The sequence below is a fragment of the Colias philodice genome, chromosome 7 (genome assembly GCF_061535455.1).
Source record: "Colias philodice isolate Cphi_HAF_F1 chromosome 7, ilColPhil1 Martin Lab GWU primary, whole genome shotgun sequence".
NCBI classification, from domain to species: domain Eukaryota; kingdom Metazoa; phylum Arthropoda; class Insecta; order Lepidoptera; family Pieridae; genus Colias; species Colias philodice.
Genome location: NC_143092.1, coordinates 10,366,777 through 10,385,847, shown reverse-complemented (window position 1 = coordinate 10,385,847; position 19,071 = coordinate 10,366,777). Strand labels below are relative to the sequence as shown.

Sequence of the window (19,071 nt, the reverse complement as noted above, 5' to 3'; positions counted from 1 at the left end):
GACAGTTCTAAGGCATATTATGATATATGTAGTTACATACTATGAAAAATTAAATTGTAATATTGACATTATTTTAAAAGAGCAACTATGCAGTTTCTTGCTGGTTCTTCTCCATAGATACTGCTTTTCGAATGAGTTTGAGTTTTAAGTATGTCCTGTTTATTTATGGTTCAAATAGATGTATGTGTATGAACCATTCAATTATAATTAAGCTATTGCATAGCTTATATCGCGGGCCTTGAGCGCGGGGATCGAATCGAGAAATTCCGTAACGAAAAAACCTCACGCTCCCCACTCCGACGAGCGCGGAGGTGTGGCTTGAAGGCATGCTATGCAATAGCTTTACCGCGGCAGTCCCCGAGTGCCACACGTCTTTTTATTTTCGTCTGTTTACAGGCAAACGGAGTATGGGGTCTGCCAGCTGTGGTGTGCGACTGCTACATCGCGATGGATGTCACGTGCTCAACGTCCAGTATATTCAACCTCGTCGCTATTTCAGTTGACAGGTATGGTGTATTTATTTATTTAAATTCAGATCCATATTTTGATAGTGAAATCTTTTTAACTATGCTAGTTGAGACGTCATAACTGATAGTATAGACTCTGCTTATCCCGGCTTTACCCGGTGCGGTATAAAACCTATGTTATTTCTTATTAGGACAGATTTTTCTATCTTTTGTTAAAATTTATTCGCCTAATAACGTATTAAACAACCATTTCTAAAATGTAATCTAATTGCCCATATTTGACAGTTTACAGGTGACATTTTAATAGTATCGTGTAATACTTAATGGACGGGTAAGTTTTAACCAAGGATTGAAAATCCAGCCCTTAGTAGTTTTTATTGTAGCTTTCTGTTAAGAATATTTATGATCGCATCAATACGTCTGAAAATAAGAGATACTAAAGTATCTTTTTATAATATTAGTAAATAGTCGAATAATATTCGTTTTATGAAAAACTTCTGCCTTTTTCCTTCTTATGAGGAATTAACAGAAAAAAACGTAAGACCCAACAGCTCAAATTATCTATGGTATAATAAATGTACTCTCTGCATTGTTAATCCTCTAAAAGGTCCCGAGAGACCCCATGCCTAAAATGTGTTTTGCAAAGATAATATTGTATGTTGCAAAAACCTCAACATAGGTATATATGTATATTTTAAATCGGTTCAGCGTTGTTTTCTCTATTGTATCTATAAATACCTACTTATTATTAAAAGTAAATTGTATCAACTTAGGTATATCTGGATTGTGCTTAAAGTGTATTTTAATTTAAATAATAGGCTAGATAATTTTTTATGTGCTTACCGTTTTCTCTCTCATACAAATCGTGACAAAACTCTTTCTTATTCTGTTTATTTCCCTTTAGTTGTTTCGTTTCTAAATTAAAAAACCGTCTTATAACAAATTAACTTCAGTCTTATCCAAGAAATTAAAAACAATAGACAGACTTAATTGGTTTCCTATGTTTAATTTATTCATGAAAACAATATCTAAAAAGGACATCGCATTATTAAAAAATAAAAGAAAAAGCATAAAATGGGAAGCGTCATAGCGTAGCTTTAAATGAATTTTCCCCAACCGCTTTCTGGCGGGTTTTAAGGACCGACATAATATATAGTGGAAAACTGCCAACTAAAAAGTAATAAAACTTTCGAGTTTTATTAGTAATGCAAATTTGTAAAACTAATCTATACTTTAAAAAAATATTATACAGCTGAAGAGTTCATTTGTTTGAACGCGCTAATCTCAGGAACCACTGGTCCGATTTGAATAATTATTTCGGTGTTGGATAGCTCATTTATTGAGGAAGGCTATATTTCATCACGCTAAGACCAACAGGAGCGGAGCAATGCGAGTGAAACCGTGGGGCACAGCTAGTAGATTATAAACTTTATATTTTTATGAAAAATACAAGAAGACAAAACTGATGGTACAAATAAAAAATCGGGCATAGATTTCGATATTTATTTCATGACAAATTAATTATAGAGTTCAACGTTCTACTGAAATCTTTAAAATTATACTTAACTAGCGGTCCGCCCCGGCTTCGCCCGTGGTACATATTTATATTTTCTCTACATAAGAACCATCCTGGTACTTCAAGGAATATAATAAAAAAAGAATTATCGAAATCGGTCCACCCGTTCTCGAGTTATGCGCTTACCAACACATTTTGCGATTCATTTTTATATATAAGACTAGCGGTCCGCCCCGGCTTCGCCCGTGGTACATAATATTTACGTTTTCTCTACATAAGAACCATTATCGAAATCGGTTCAGCCGTTCTCGAGTTATGCGCTTACCAACACATTTTGCGATTCTTTTTTATATATAAGATAAAGATTACCCAGCTAGCAAATGTTGCTCCTGAGCAAAACAAGAGAAAATATTTTATTGTCAGTTTATGAAAAATGTTTTTCGAAGTCATGTTCTAAAAACTCTCAAAGGCTAATTAAAAACAAACACGGTGCATCGTCAGGAAAACAATGGATTTTACGCAGATGTATTTCTAAAGCTACTTTTAAAAAGAGGCATTTTTTTAACAATGAACAATAATTGGTTTTGGAGCAAAACAGCTTAAAAATTAATTAACCACATGGACCATGGTTGGTATGGTTTACATACGGATTCACTCCGAAAAATTACTATGACATTCGCAGGTTTTTACTGATGAAATATTCAAAACCGTTTCAATAGTTTCAAAGATTTCCTTGAAACACATTCAAAAATTCAGAACTTTTAATAACAAAAGATTTATTACATATTTCAACTTATATGAGTGTGTAGGTGTCTTTTCTAGTTCTCAATTGACTAAACTGCTCACTTATAAAGGATACACACAAGCTGAATAGCCTGATAATCTATACCAATAAAATGTTAGTGTTAATGGTCACAATGTTAGTTACCCTACTAGTAGGAAACGGCTTGACCGATATTAATCACATGTTATATGGTATATTCCATAGGTTGTTAAAAATTGTAAAAAAATGTAAGTATAATTACTCCCAATCAGTAACTGGTATAACGTTTGCTTTGTAAGTTACCAAACTTAATATAAATGAAAATAACAACGAAAAATGTATTATCTTTCTTTCTTCTTTCTTTCAAAAATACATTGAACCTTTCTAGATAATTCTATTAGGCTTTCCAGTATCATTAGACGATCTATTTCCTAATTGTTCGTATAAATTGCAACGTTTCACGAAGATAACATTTTTCTTAATAGCGTGTAATTAAATTCTTCGCTATCCTCTCCGTATTTATCTTGATAATTGAATAAACTTAATGAAATACGGTCCAGTGATTTTAGAGCCCTTTTAAGGTAAAGTTATTGGACATTTATATACTTTTGTTAATGAAGGATGAAACAGATATTATACCTCGATAATAATGTAATACAAGTACAATAAAATAGAATAGAAATTAGGTGATAGCAAATGTCTTGTTGTTGATTTGGAAATTATACATTCCTTGAATTTTTGTCTTCAAGAATTTATTTTTATTTTTATAAGCTATTTTAAAAATTTAAATTATTAAAATTACATTTACCAAAAGACTGACTAAACATAAATATAACAAAGAAATTTATAGTAAGAACGAATACCTTGAATCTGGGATTTTTTATCTACATTTTTTAAACTTTATTTAATCTTTTTTTACTAAAGGCTTATTTGCTTAGATTTTTTGATTTGCATTTTAAAATATTTGGCGTATTTTGTCTCTTCTTATTAATAAATTATGAACTATTTACGAGGGTGACTTCATAAACATTATGGCCATATCCATGTACAAGAGACGGTTACAAAGCCTTCAGGGAGCGCGATTAATCTTGGAACAGCAACATAAATTTTCCAAATTTGCATGAAATAATTTACATCATATGCCTAACCTTTGCTTCATGGAGAAAACCGTATGAAAATCTCGGTTTTAGTTCTTCAAATATATCAACTTTATTAATGCGCAGAAAGTCGTCGTTCAGCTATCCTCGTATCGCGATGATAATATATAAGTATTTTCTCTTAACCAGTTACTAGGAAATTGTTATATTCTAGCCTTGCTTCTGAACTTTCATTGAACAGCAAATATGTACATTGTTCTTGTATTATTTACAGCTTCAATCAAAACGAATGTCTAATTATAGTAAGCAGACATCATTTTTTTACGTCACGATTTAATAATAAGAGATTAATTTTACTCATAGGCTTCTTTCAAAAGAACCCTTTTAGAATTAGAAAAAAATAAAGAAAAATTAATTTAATTAAATTGATCACGATTGAAGTCTCTACCCTCGCCATCTCGCCGTAATATCTCATAGTCTCATAGTAGAAAGAATTTGATGCTGACGAATAATTGCAACTCGCCGCAATCGAATTTCTTCTTCTCTTTCAATTTTGATAGATCCAACCATCATCTCATCCATTTTTGAAGTTAAACTTCTTTAAGCGCGTTGAGAGTAAAATTTCATGGTTGTGTCATATCAATACCCCCGGGTCATGGAGTAAGGCGACGATTTCGGTATCTTTGAATCTTGCCAAAGAAGTTTCACTTCTGACACGTGAACTCGGCACAAACGCTCTTTTTTTATATTATACTTTTTCTTTTGCAGGTACATAGCCGTCACACAGCCAATAAAGTACGCGAAACACAAAAGCAACCTTCGCGTCTGGGTCATGATCGGAGTGGCCTGGCTAGTGTCTGCTGCGATAGGCTCCCCCGTGGTCCTGGGGCTTAACAACACGCCAGACCGCAGTCCACACCAATGCCTGTTTAATAGCACAGACTATGTCATCTTCTCCTCGCTCGGATCCTTCTATATACCGTGTATCATCATGATGTTCCTGTACTATAGGATTTTTAAGGTATGTCCATTGTTCAGTTAATGTTTTTTTGTGAATTTAGTGATAGCAGGTTTTTACTTACATGGGGTAACTGCAGTAGGTGCAAAAAAAACAAGTTAAAATAAAATATTTAGTTTTAATTGATAGTTGTTACCTAATGCAATATACTACCTAATCATATACCTATATTTCTACTAAGTTGTTTGCAATCCTTTTAACGTAACCAGATTCGAAGCAATCTCTGCAAAACTTCCAAAATAACTATTCACAAAGAATAACTTATCGCCTAACGATATACTTTTACGGCTGTTCATATAAAATTTTATTACCCGATTTTATGTTCATAATTTTCACAACACTGTCATATTACTTCGCGATTTAATAACATTTTATTAAGTTTGTAGAACAGATATTATGAAGTTTCGCTCTTCCGTGTTCATTGTAAAGTACAAAATATTATTGAAAATATGTGTTTTTAAAGCTTGTCGAATGGATTTTTATTACAAAGAATAAAGATGTTTAAAATAAAGTTTGATCCATCGCTGGATGAACAAAATTGAATATGTATGTCGAGCTAGTTCACATGATAAACAATATTCTCGAATATTATGTTCTGTTAGAAGTAGAGGCAGGTGTTGATGTTTTTATAAAAGTAACTATACCACTCACTTAATAGAATTTTTCTTTTGAATTTTACTTAGTTACGTACAAATTATCCTTCCTGAATACATATCTACAGTAAGTTCGACTGAAAACGGAAAAAGCTTTGAAAAAGAAGAGCTTTGAAATGAAATTTCTAAGCCAAAATTATTAATACCTATCTATTTTCGTTTTCAAACGTATTTGTATGTATAGCACGGAATCCTGTCATTTATATTATTTTTAATGTAGATAATACATTTTCTTCTTTATTAAGAAAGATGGCCTTTTCATGGCCAAGAAATAAAGCTTCATTGTCAGTTACAGAAATGTATTGTATGGTTCAGATATCCCATTTTGAATAATATTAATATAGTTTTTATGTTGTTTATTCTGTAACAAGAGTTGTCAAAGAAACATTCATGTTAATACAAAGGAAGTTAGAATTGTCAAACTTTGATACTTTCCGGCCATTTATGGCCAGGGCTGTGAAAAGTTACTTTTAATGAAATCGTATCCTAGTGGCAACCCTATTAACCTATTATTCTACTTCCTGCTAATAAAATAAGAAGTTGTAATATGAAAATGTGTATAATAGAAATAGATATAAGATTCTTAATTATTTGGTTTTATTAAAGCTTTTTACTCGTCAATTGCAGTGCTATATTTGTATGTGTATTTGTATCTATACTAATATTATAAAGCTGAAGAGTTTGTTTGTTTGAACGTGCTAATCTCAGGAACTACTGGTCCGATTTGAAAAATTCTTTCGGTATTACATAGATAGCTCATTTGTCGAGGAAATTAAACAAGAAAATGCTGTGCGAATAGTCTGCTCAGGAATATGTTAAATTGAAATATTAATATAAATTATTATTTCATAATAAAAGATAACCTAACTTTAACGATACTTTTTATCTAAGTATATACATTATTAAATTTAAATATCTAAGTTTTTAAACTATATACAGGCAGCCCTAGTTATCAGCTCGCAGAGAATAGCAGATAATATAAGGCCCTCACACAATAAGATGGCAATAAGCCCTTTGAGGAGTGTTTCATGATTTGTGCTTGTCATGTGCACTTCCGTAATTCTTCCCGTTCCTTTGCTGTATGACCCACTTTCTGCTGTACAGGGTGTTCTAAAAATAACAAAGCCAATTTTTCGGTGACAAGGGAAAACCTTGACGGCAAAGGGAATACCTAATACTCTAGAATTTGAAATTCTGCCGCCTATTTTGGCGTTATTACTTCAGGCTGCTGCTTGCACTCGTGGTTTTAGATTTACGATCTCAAAGGATCGAAGTTTCTTATATTGGACGTTGATTTTACACGTGTATCATGGTTCTAAGTTTTGTAAGGTGTATTGCGAATCGCTCTAGAGCTGTTTGTGATCGTGTTTTGCCAATTTCAAAGTTTTATTTCCAATACAGAGTATTTTTCCAGGAACACAGCTATTTTACAGCCGTATTAGCATGTTTAATAAATTTGGCGTTTAGACATTCCAATGTAAATTGTAAGAGATTGTAAGGCATGTTCTTCATTTTTCTATAGGACTTTTAAATATAAATGCTTTTTGGCAATAATATTTTGTTCAAAGACGATGGTGAAATCATATAGTTAGTATATCATCATCTTTCTAATTCCTATTTACCCATTTGATATAGTGTGTATTAAAAGTATTTAAACAACACACTGAAAATTTGAACACCATGTATAAGGGATCGATTAATATTCCTTGTGCGTTTTTTCCGTTCCGCCAAAATAATATATTATTGGAAGCATGCTTGATCCGGAATTCGTCCCATTTTCAATGTAAAGAGTCTCAATTTTCTTAATTTGGACTCTTTGAATATTTTCCTTGCCTTTATTGATATAATTTTCATACTTTATACACGGAAAAGGTGTTTTTCTGCTTAAATATACACAAGAAGCTACTTCGTCCGTGTTGTATGAAATAACGTGAATAATAATTAATATGAAATTATAAATTATGCACAATTATTAAACTTAAGTGTGTAACATTTTATAGAAAAAAAAATGTCTCGTTCGTATTTTATAACGTTGTGAATTTAATTTAATTAATTTCGTGAACACAACAGAAGTTTGAGGTAAATTTTTAAATGTTAATTAATATATTGCTTGATGGACCATGAAATAAATTAAAACAATTAGAGTTAATATTTCGATTATTTCTTTATTTACTGCATATCTCACCAGAGGTATATAGTGATAGAAAATTATTGCTTTTCTAAACAATCAAGAGATCAAATCGATTCGATTGCTTGTCAAAACTTAAATGAAAGCAAAAAACTATTAGGAAAAAGTAAATAACGTGCAGGATCAGTGAATAATAGTGAATAAAACAACGTACTTACCAGGGAAAAACATTTCCAGCAGAAAAATCAAAAACAGGTGTTTCGGATTTTCCTGTCCACTTTAATCATAGCGATACCTAGAAATTTAAATATCTTTTTATCATTATACGGTATGATCTTTTTCTTCGGGTAATATTTGAAATGACTGAACTGATTTTTATTAGACTTTTGTAGTATTTAAACAATCACCGTAAAATTAGAACACCATGTATAAGGGATCGATTAATATTCCTTGTGAGTTTTTCTTCGGGTAATATTTGAAATGACTACTTAAACTGATTTATATTAGACTTTTGCGAGTAACATAAAATCACGGGCAATCATAATCATAAATCTTAATAATAATTATGATATTGTGTGCCATTATGGGATACTTTAATTTACAATAATCACTACATAGTATAAAACAAAGTCGCTTTCTCTGTCCCAATGTCCCTATGTATGCTTAAATCTTTAAAACTACGCAACGGATTTTGATCCGGTTTTTTTTAATGGATAGAGTGATTCAAGAGGAAGGTTTTAATATATAATTTATTAAGTTTAAGACAAAGCGGGTGAAGCCGCGGGCGGAAAGCTAGTTATATATTTGTCCTAATATTATAAAGCTGAAGAGTTTGTTTGTTTGAACGCGCTAATCTCAGGAACTGCTGGTCTGATTTGAAAAATTCTTTCAGTGCTAGGATAGCCCATTGATCGAGGAAGGCTATAGGCTATATTATATCATCTCGCTAAGACCAACAGGAGCGGAGAAATGCGGGTGAAACCGCTAATAATATTTAAAACTCAATAGTCAAATAACGCCAATTTTAATACAATACCTTATGTTTAATTTATACAAAGCCTTACAGCCTTACTTAACATTACAAGCACTCACATTGAAATTCACACTATAGAAACTTACCATTAATTATTCAGAATTACAAACCTTACATACACAATTCAGTACAGACTCAGGACCTCTAAAACATAAGGGTTTAGGACGAAATCTTTACTTATGATTTAATAATTAGATCAGGTAGAATAAGGGTTATAATTACAGTTCTATCGTATATACTTGCTTTATATTATAGTAAATCATTAAAATAAATCTAAACAATTAAGTGTTACATAATATGTGTGTAGTAATATAGACCCTTTCTTTCTAGAAAATAATCGTTATTGTAATAGCATATTAATTTATTTTTATAAGAAAGTAATTTTTGTTTAGCAAAAGGCAGCTTGTAAGAATTTGGGCTTTAAATAAGCTACTAAATAAAACAAAATTAACTGCAATAAAGTTTAATATTACATTTTAAGTATCCATAAATTGGACTTGGGAACTAGGCCCGTTTGTCACGACATTTTCATTTCGTGAGCAATTGTAATATTATATCCGTGTTCGTTTTATAATATTTGGAATATGAGCTTAATAGACGCTATATTTCTTAGGTCTAGTCAATTCAGGCTTATTTTAACCTCCCGCGGTTAGTTTAGGTATTTATCACGAGACTGAATATTTAATGAAACTTCGAAAAGTTTGGGTCGCACTTAACCATTTAATGATCTGAATATTAAAGGAATTTTACCAGGGATACGTTAAGTATTCCTGGTAAAATTCTTTAAAATTATTATAATATTAAAAAAAAGCTTATTACTAATGAAATTAAAAACAACATTGTCTTTGATTTGTTTTTAATTTTTATATAGCGCGTAGAACACACTGCCCGAAATTGAATGCAGTTTAAACCGATACTAATTTTGCAAAAGGTCTTACTTTTCATCCATTTGGCACAAATAGCCTAAGATCCATCATCCTACTGCACAATGATGCAGTTATGTTTTTTTTTTTTTTTTAAGTGAAAACTTCTTTAGCGGCGTTGAGCACTTTTTCTGTAATGGGTATAAAATCTTAAACTCGCGTCAGGACACGTGACCTGATCGAAAAAGCGTAAGACGGATACCATTCCAAAATATCAAACATGCTCAACGTTAATAATCAAGTTTTCACTTCTGCCGGCACTCCCGGAGTGCAACCCGTCTTTTTTTTTAAGACATAACGCAGATAGTTTTCAAAGCATCTCTCACTTCCAGGCGATCCGACAGCGCGCGAAAAAGCAACGCACAGCCAAGACATCATCCACCATAAGTTCTGCAATATCCTCTGGGCCAGCAGCGGTGATCATAGAGAATGTTGCGCAGACGCACCGGTACGATGTGACGTTGGAAGACAGACCGACAAACACAGCCTCTGGGAGTAATGATGATGATGATGACAAGTGAGTATTGTATTTATGTAACGTAGGTACTAGCTTTTCGCCCGCAGCTTCACCTGCGTAGTTAAAGGAAACCCCACTTTTATATAAGATTGTAAATCAAATATTTGACAGTAACAGAACATATACCTAATTAATAGGTGATCACAGTTACACTTAATTTTAAGTGAAATGTATTTGTATGAATTTTCATCAAGCTCAAGTTGTTGTTCTTCTATAACATCAGAATTGTAGCCATGTTTATGGAATAAAATGTTTGAATTTGAAATTTGAATTTACTATTTGAAACGATTTTGCAATTTTTGTGTTTTTAATTCTCCGGGAAACCTTCTTAGATGCTACGGGAAAAATTAATTGCGTCTATTTTAACTTGAAAGGAGGTTTTCTCATGATTTACGTGAGAAAATATAATGATATTAAATAATGATGTATTATTTCACAGTTATGATAAATCAGAGATGGGAGTATACCCAGATGACTTGGCGCACACCAGATCAGCGAGGTTCATGCTGGCTGCTGTAGTGGAGGAGACAGGGCTGTAAGTCAGAAAGACGCATTATTATAATAAAATAATAATGTTATAAACAGGAAATATTACATATTTTGATCATGTATTTGTAGGTTATTTAAAGGCTTAAAACTGCTAAACTGATTTCTTATTAAAGAATTTTATGTTACTTCTGTTTTTATAAGTTTTTATTATTATAAAGGCAAGCGGAGCAGTAGGTACTTATTAAAATTATAATCAGGTCAAATTGATTAGAAAAAGTACTTAAGCATTAATTACAAACCGATTCCACAAATTATTCATTAAAGGACTTTAATTAAAACTTATTTCAAGCCAAGCTTACAATTAAAACTTGTATTATTTTTGTACATTCGCTATTTTTTTATTCAATTATGCACCATATCTTAAAAACCTATAAATTTCCAGAATAATGGCGAACCTAGCGTCCCCGATTCCAATGGTGGATCCGAACACCAATAACGACTCTGGTTACGTGCCTTCCAACATGGACGTCGATAAAGAGCACTCCCCCCCTCCCTCCCCCGGGAAACGGGAGGAGAGAAAACCGGAGTTGAAGTGAGTAGTCGCATGTTACTGAATGTGAAATATTGCCTCATTTATTTAATATGTGTTTGTTTTGTTTCATTAATTATTGTTCCTTCAGTGCTTCGTTCATAACAATCTTAATTAAAACTAGCTTATCAGTGCATTTACATCAAACTAGCGAATGCTCATTCTAACCCCAATATGTCAAATTCTGCATTCGAAAAGATTCTATGCAATGTTGTAAAGGCTGGCGCTACACATTGGCTTCAAAGTTTGAGCAAACATTTGACCAAAGTTTGAAGTGAAAACTTTGACGCAAACACGATTACAAATATGCCTGCTAGACTTGTTTTCAAATGTTTTACGGCACAGTTATTGCAAAGATGGCTGATAGATCGGAAGACGATTTTGTTGTCTCTTTAATTTTTTTTTAAATTATCCCTATACTGGGTTAGGTCTAGGCTATTTCTCTTTCTTCTTAGTTCATCTACCGTAAACGGTAGTGATAAATTATTTTTTATTCGGACCCATGCGTCGTTTACAACGTAACGGTTTTTGTGGTCTTTGTTTTTTGGATCCCATAAGGAGGGTTCCGCTTCAAGTAGCTGAAGAAATTCGATAACTACATCATTACTCCACTCCATTATGACACTCAAAATATACACACACAACTGCTCCGGTCAGCGGCGCGCGCGTTACTAAGCATTGCAACAAGTGTGGCAGGGCGCACAAACTTTGAAGCAACTTTGAAGTTTGATTACTTTGATGTTCGCAGAAAAACCGACTCGACTCGGCAAACTTCAAATATGTGTTCAAACTTTGAACAAATAGGCAAATGTCAGTGCCACACTTCGCGACTTTGTAGGTATTTGCGTATTTGATCACATGTCTGGCGCCTGCATTTACTAAACAAACACTGAATACGAGTATTCGTTTGCACTAAAAGATCGCGAAGAATGCTCTTGCTCTAGCTGATAGCTCTAGCTCTAGCTCTATATTCGTTTGATGTAAATGCACCGTAACTGATCCAATGAATTTCGTTAAATTAAAAAGTATTTTATTTACACAAAAAAGTTATTTATTATAGGTAATAAAGCATCATTACTCATTAAATAGACTTAATTTGGAAAAAAATTACGTAACTAAGTTGATTTTGGACGCGGTATCGTTCACGGGCGTGATTTTATTATGTATGTAGGTACATACAGATACATAATAAAACATATTATATGATCTAACATTGTTCATAGTTTTCCCGCAAAATCAAAGCGCCATTAGAACGAAAATTTAAAATTGAAATCATCCCGAATTCCCTCCAATGAAGCGGTCGAATCACAACGCAATCCTAATTCCTTTCAACGCAAAAAGTACCATTTCCTTGGGCATAAAGAATGATCCGCCATCTGGTGGCCACTTATGGAATAATGTCTAGTCGTGACAGAAATACATATTTATTTAACACATTAATAAAGAAAAATTATAATGCTTTTTTGTATTTATCTGTCTGACGCTACTTATTAAGAAAAATAATAATGCTCTTTGTTTTTATACTGTTATGGCCTGAGTTACTTAGGTATTTATGGTTGGTGAACGTAGAAATATAAGAAAACAACGAGCAGATAATGATATTATTGTTGTAATGGAGTCCTATGTAGTCCTTTATTGTTATTAGTTTTATGCATAATTCTTGCATATTCTTTCTGCTTATTACACTAAATGATTTTAGTTTGATAGATGTGAGCTTTAGGAGAGACAATACAAATTATAAATAAATAAATATTTCAGGACAATTTTCACACACGGCACGATCTGATCCCACACTAAGCTGATAAACATACATAATACATATTATATTATTTTAAATAAATACTTATATAAATAATTAACACCCAGACACAGAGCAAACATATTCTATGTTCATCACACAAATATTTGCCCCGGGTGGGAATCGAACCCACGACCTCTGGCTTGTCAATACAAATGATAAAATATATGATATGTATGCATATTGTACAAAGATGTCAGATAATAACTTTTCTTCTAGTATATTATCATTTGACCCTCAACATACGAAAACATTGTTGTGATTAAGATTAGTTCAAAGCTTTGATTAATTTAGGACTCATCTCCCAAAAGGATCTAACTGTCTAGACATCTTTATCTGTACTAAGATACATCCTAACTTATTTAGTATTCACAAGATATCGTTTGTAAATTGTTGCTTCTGTTTTTTATTAACATCAATACAATGAAACTGAATAATAAAAAACAGACAACAAAATAATGTAATATTCTTCACTCGATTGTACATGTAAAAATTGAACCGCCTTTGTTAATTTTGTACAGTCGAGAGAACAAATGCGTTTCGAATGTAATTATTATGCAAAATATTATACTATTGTTGAATATTTGCATTTTGCATGACAATAACAATATGTCATTTTATCCACATTTCTGCCCACCATACACTAAAGTGCAGTAACAGCAAAATCACGATTTCGAGTAAAACGCATTTAAAGTTAAGAATTGATTTTAAAAAATCAACAGAATGATAAGCAAAAAAATTTGAATGCAGAAAGGTTGTAAAGGCATAGGTTCACACGTTAAAGCAATAAAAAAAAATATATCTTAATAACTGAATTTATTATGGCCACTTATTCTTTTTGGTGCCTATTACTGCATAGCCTTTTTTGTAAAAAATACCATTTTAAACTTAGTAAAATGCAGCAAAAAGCCCTATTACTGCGTTTGGATCAGTTATTTTGTCAAGAAACCTACCTAACATGCAGTAAGGTCAAAAAAATACTGCATTTTAGTTAGTTTTTTAAGAAAAAAGTGTTCAATTTACTAGTGCAGTAAGAAAAATAGCTAGTTCACAGTTGCAGTATTTAAAACATTAACTGCACTTTAGCTAGGAATAATCATATCTGTGTCATTATGCTATCCAAACTAATCTGCAGTAATGCTGTATTTTACTGCGTGTTAGTCAGTTTATAATGATAAAAGAATGTTAAGTATTCACAACTAAAATGCGACAAGCTTTGATTTTACTGCATTTTAGTTGGGAGTTCGTGACAATAAATTGTATTTTCTTAATTTGCAGTAAAAATAGCTTGTATGGCGGTAAATTTTACTGCGTATTAATTTTTTTTTTAATTTTTTTCCAGAAATATAAAACTATCTAAAGAACTGTAAAATTATATTGCTTACTGCATTTTAGTTATGAAACCTTAAAATTTAATCTGCAGTATAATTTATACTGTATTTTAGTTGGGAAATCACGCCAAATTGTTAATTTTTTTCGTTTGCAGTAAGTGAAAACTGTTAAATAAAAACCATTCTTATAGTCTTAGAAATAAGTAAGTTAATTCAATAGAAAGCTTAAGAAACCCGCTTTCAGAATCACTAATAAAACGAAAAATCACAAAAGGGCTGTTACTGCTCTTTAGTCTCTGGTGGGCAGATTTGCCATCGGTTTATCATTTGTGAAAACACAATTAAACAATGACACGTATACCTAACTTTGGTATAAAATTACGTGTTATATTACAAGATATATTCGAAATATATATACTTAATCCATACTAATATTATAAATGCGAAAGTAACTCTGTCTGTCTGTCTGTTACTCAATCACGCCTAAACTACAGAACCAATTTTCATGAAAATTGGTATGGAGATATTTTGATACCCGAGAAAGGACATAGGCTACTTTTTATCCCGGGAAAATGATGCAATCCCGGAAATCCCACGGGAACGGGAACTATGCGAAGCCGCGGGCGGAAAACTAGCAAATAATAAGTTTCCATTACCTCACTAAAATTGCAAATCGTGAAATATTCTGCTGTGTAGTTGTCACGTGCTGAAGCTCGTTGTCAAAAATAGCTTCTAAAACCATAGTTATTAGAAATTTTTATTTATTAAATGTATGTCAATTATTTAAAAACAATACAACACTTTGAATCTTGAGATTTTTACCTCGGGTGCACAGGCATTCTAAAAAATAATCATTTTCAAAATCGGTCCTCAATAACATAAAACACTCGTACTAAGAATTTATTTTCAACTTCTTCTTCTAACGAAATGCTTTATTAACTGTCCAAAAACTTGTTCAGGAAAAAGCTCAGTCGTCTAAGCAACAGTTCGCTCATCACCACACCACGGAGACGGTTCAGGTCAGCAGCATCAGCGGCCAGGTTCACGATATTCAGAGCGAATAGAGCGGGCAAGATGAGAGCCAAGTCGTTCGCTAAGAAGGAGAAGAAGGCAACCCAGACGTTGGCCATTGTTTTGGGTGAGTTGGTGATTATGATTCACTTAATCTATTATAGATTTTAAAGATAAGATGACAGCTACATCCTAATTTTTAGTCGTTTTGTACTAGCCTTAAACGCTAAATAGAGTCTTGGACCTTATTTCAACAACTAGTGTTACAGTAACTAACAGAGCAGATATACGTTTAAAAATATTATCAAAGACCGACCGATTGATTTAAAAAAAATTACAAAGATAGTTTTTAGTAGGTGAATTTCTTCTACTATTTTCATAAACTTTGTCGACGACTTCGACGATTGACACGTTAATAATATTTTCTTGCTGTTTCTCCAATTCTGTGCGAATTCTTTTTGATTTAAACTATTTCTATTTCTGTAAGGAAAGTAGAAACAGGATACCCGCGAAAACTCATTTAACACGAGCAAACCCTTCAGTAATTCCAGATTAACAATATAATGGATAACAACCTTTAAACCCCTTTCACACTATCGGATTACTTAAAAATAAGTGGCGGGTAGTGAAATTGGATCTTTAGACCTTTTTGGGAACAACTATCCGCTTCGTAACTTAACACATACTAATCAACTTGTTGGTTATTACAACTAATCGATGTTACGACACAAGCTTTTGTGGAAAATAATTTAGAAAAGATTATACCTAGCTTTAATTAATGGCTGGGTGAATAGACCTTAGGCAAAGGGGTAAAAATTGCTAAATCATCGAGATATCAATGGACGGCGTGTAAAAAATTTTTTAACGTAGACATAATCTAAGCTTTGGTATTTTGCAAATTCACTTAAAGTAGTTAAAATATAGTTTATGTAAACGTACCTAATTAGCCCTAGAATATTTAAAATCAGATTATTCTCGGTTTAACCGTAAATCATTAAATACCCTTGAAGATATTTTCTATCTTACGAAATTGCACTTGTGGTGTTGACAGGAATTTTTGTTTTTTAACCTAACAATAGAATTATTCAGTAACATTTATTCCAGGTGTATTCCTCTTCTGCTGGGCGCCATTCTTCACCTGCTCAGTACTGGATGCCCTCTGCACCAAATTCGGGCTGAACTGTTCTCCAGGAGTCACAGTGTTCATCCTCACCACTTGGCTCGGTTACATCAACTCCTTTCTTAATCCTGTGATCTATACTATCTTTAACCCGGAGTTTAGAAAGGCGTTTAGAAAGATACTGCGGTGTTCTTAAGTTATGAGTTATGACTGTTTATAAGTTCGACTTCGACTGTCCTGTTTTGTTGTTATATTATTTGGTTTAACATGACGTTGGGTTAACTATTCTCCCGTTTTTTATGGATATTTTCGTTTAATTATTAATATCGGCTATGCAATGTTCGTAAAGATTTTGCAGGAACGATTTACATTTTATAATTGCTCCAGTATTAGACACGTCAGGATTGTGGTGTGTTAGAAAAAAGTTCTACCTTTCCTATTTAAACCAAAGATACTGTACGGGTATTAGTTTTTAGTGTAATATTTGTACTATATTTTATACGTAATAATTAACGTTGTGTTTTGTGTGTAGCACCTTTGCCTTACAGATAATAATGCACACATGAAAAACTCTTAATTAAGATGTAGATTTTTCTGAATGACTGTACCGAAAGATTTATTTTACGATTGAAAAGAGTTTTGTAAATAGATATATTAAGAGGGTTTGATTACAAGTTTTGTTTATTATTTGAGCTATTTAAAAAAACCTGATGAAATAAAGACGTACCTACTAAATATGAAAGTCAGTTAGTTATTATACTTATAATAGTTACCTATATTACCTACGTTTACAAATATATTTTACGATATTTATTGTAACAGTTGATTCTTTGTCGAAATAAATTAATCGATACAACATAATGTAAAAGTTATACAATAATAATATATTATGTATGTATGTATTGGATATTATGTGTTACATAATTTTTTTGTTTCGTAACTTGAGCATCGAATTTGCACAAACCTTTACAAAAACTACGATGTTATACACCCTGTGTAAATATGTAAAAATCTCCTAAATTTAAGTATTTGGTGTACTAGAAATGTATGTGTCTATTATAGTTTAATAAATATCGCTTAATACCCGGTTGTGACACTTTCTACTTGAAGCAATAATTATTGTTTATCTGTGTATTGACGTCATAGCATTAGGTTATCTATGGCACTCTATGGTTTCCAAAAAGTTCCTATTTCAAATTTGCAACTTCAATAAACGAAAAAAAGCTTTATTTTTAATCTGTTTTGTTGTTTCTAAATTTGAAATGACTTTCCGCTTTCTTGGATTTATTCTAAATTACTTACTCTGAATGACTACACCCAATTTAAGCAATGACCTTAGTACTTCATCCCTTCCGTAATCCGTTACGCAATTTCCTTCGTACGAAAATAAGGCGAAAAATTCCTTATTGCTGTGTTGTGTAATTTACGAAAGATATATTTTAATAATGTATGTAAGATTGATTAAATTATTTACGATTTGTAGTAACATTTCTTAAAATAATACAAGGTTACCTTACTGTGTGTATGAAATCAAGTAAATGTGTTGTAAAAACTGTATATATATCTGTAAATACTCTTGGTGTTGAAGTAAATGGATGTACCAGTTTATTTTGTGTTTTATTTTATGCAATATTTGATAAGAAACCTTAAAAAACTATTGCAGTTCTTTTACTGTTACTTATCGCCTTGTTATCGCAGATCACATTAGTGTGGAAGCAATTTGTTTTAAAACTTTTTATATTCAAATAGAAAAACAAACCCATAGGTAAGTATATGAAATTAAATGAAAGAATAATATTTTTAATCCTGATAAGATAATATCTTATTTAATAACTAAAGACCTAAGGTCTCATAAGTAGGGACTTAATAAATTAACCGACTTATTACATGGATCTCACAACTTTTTACGATAGAAAAACCAAGTTGTGAGACTTGTTTTTTACGGGATTTTTTTGATGGCATATTATTATTTTTAAGACTTGAGAAAGGACCTATCATAATTTTTATCCCGAAAATCACACGGGAGCGGGGACTATACATACGGGTTTTCCTTTCACTACGCGAGCGAAGCTACGAGCGAAAAGCTAGTCCTTTCCATCTGGGTGACGTGATAGTTATAACTAACCTGAAAACCTTCCGAACCCTGTCTATACAATATAGCAGATATCATGAATATAAATCTGATTATTTATTGCTAAATGTTGTCAAGTAGGCGTATTATTATAAATATTATAAGTAATCACAGAACAGATAAAACTGTATTACTTCTAAGCTAATTTTATTATATTCTCTAAGTTCATGTTCACATTGACAAATAATTGATAACAAAAGACTGGTAAAGTCCGGAGTCCCATAGAATATTCCTGAAGGCAAAAAAAAACAGAATCGCCTTTGACCTAGGTAAGTAGGTAGGTATATACTTAGTACGAAAAAATTGAGAGACCAATAAAATATATAATGAATAATCCTATTTTGTTCCCATAAGAAAACTTATACCTACCTAACGTCCCTTTACGTATAAAACAAACATACCCATTACCTAGTAATTTTATTATGGGTAATGATTATATTATGTAAAATTTTGTTCAATGACCTTCTCGCTAAAAATAACGCAACAA

General features: G+C 32.0%; 1 protein-coding gene across 1 annotated transcript; it reads left to right on the top strand.

The window, feature by feature from the left end:
* Positions 1–359: 359 nt before the first annotated feature.
* On the top strand, positions 360–17,168 carry LOC149487334 (dopamine D2-like receptor). The gene is made up of 7 exons (XM_089697607.1): positions 360–506; positions 4,612–4,864; positions 9,931–10,115; positions 10,555–10,650; positions 11,047–11,196; positions 15,282–15,460; positions 16,438–17,168. The coding sequence occupies exons 1-7, from the start codon at positions 448–450 to the stop codon at positions 16,647–16,649; spliced, it is 1,134 nt and encodes a 377-aa protein (XP_089553733.1). The 5' UTR covers positions 360–447; the 3' UTR covers positions 16,650–17,168.
* The last annotated feature ends 1,903 nt before the right edge of the window (positions 17,169–19,071 follow it).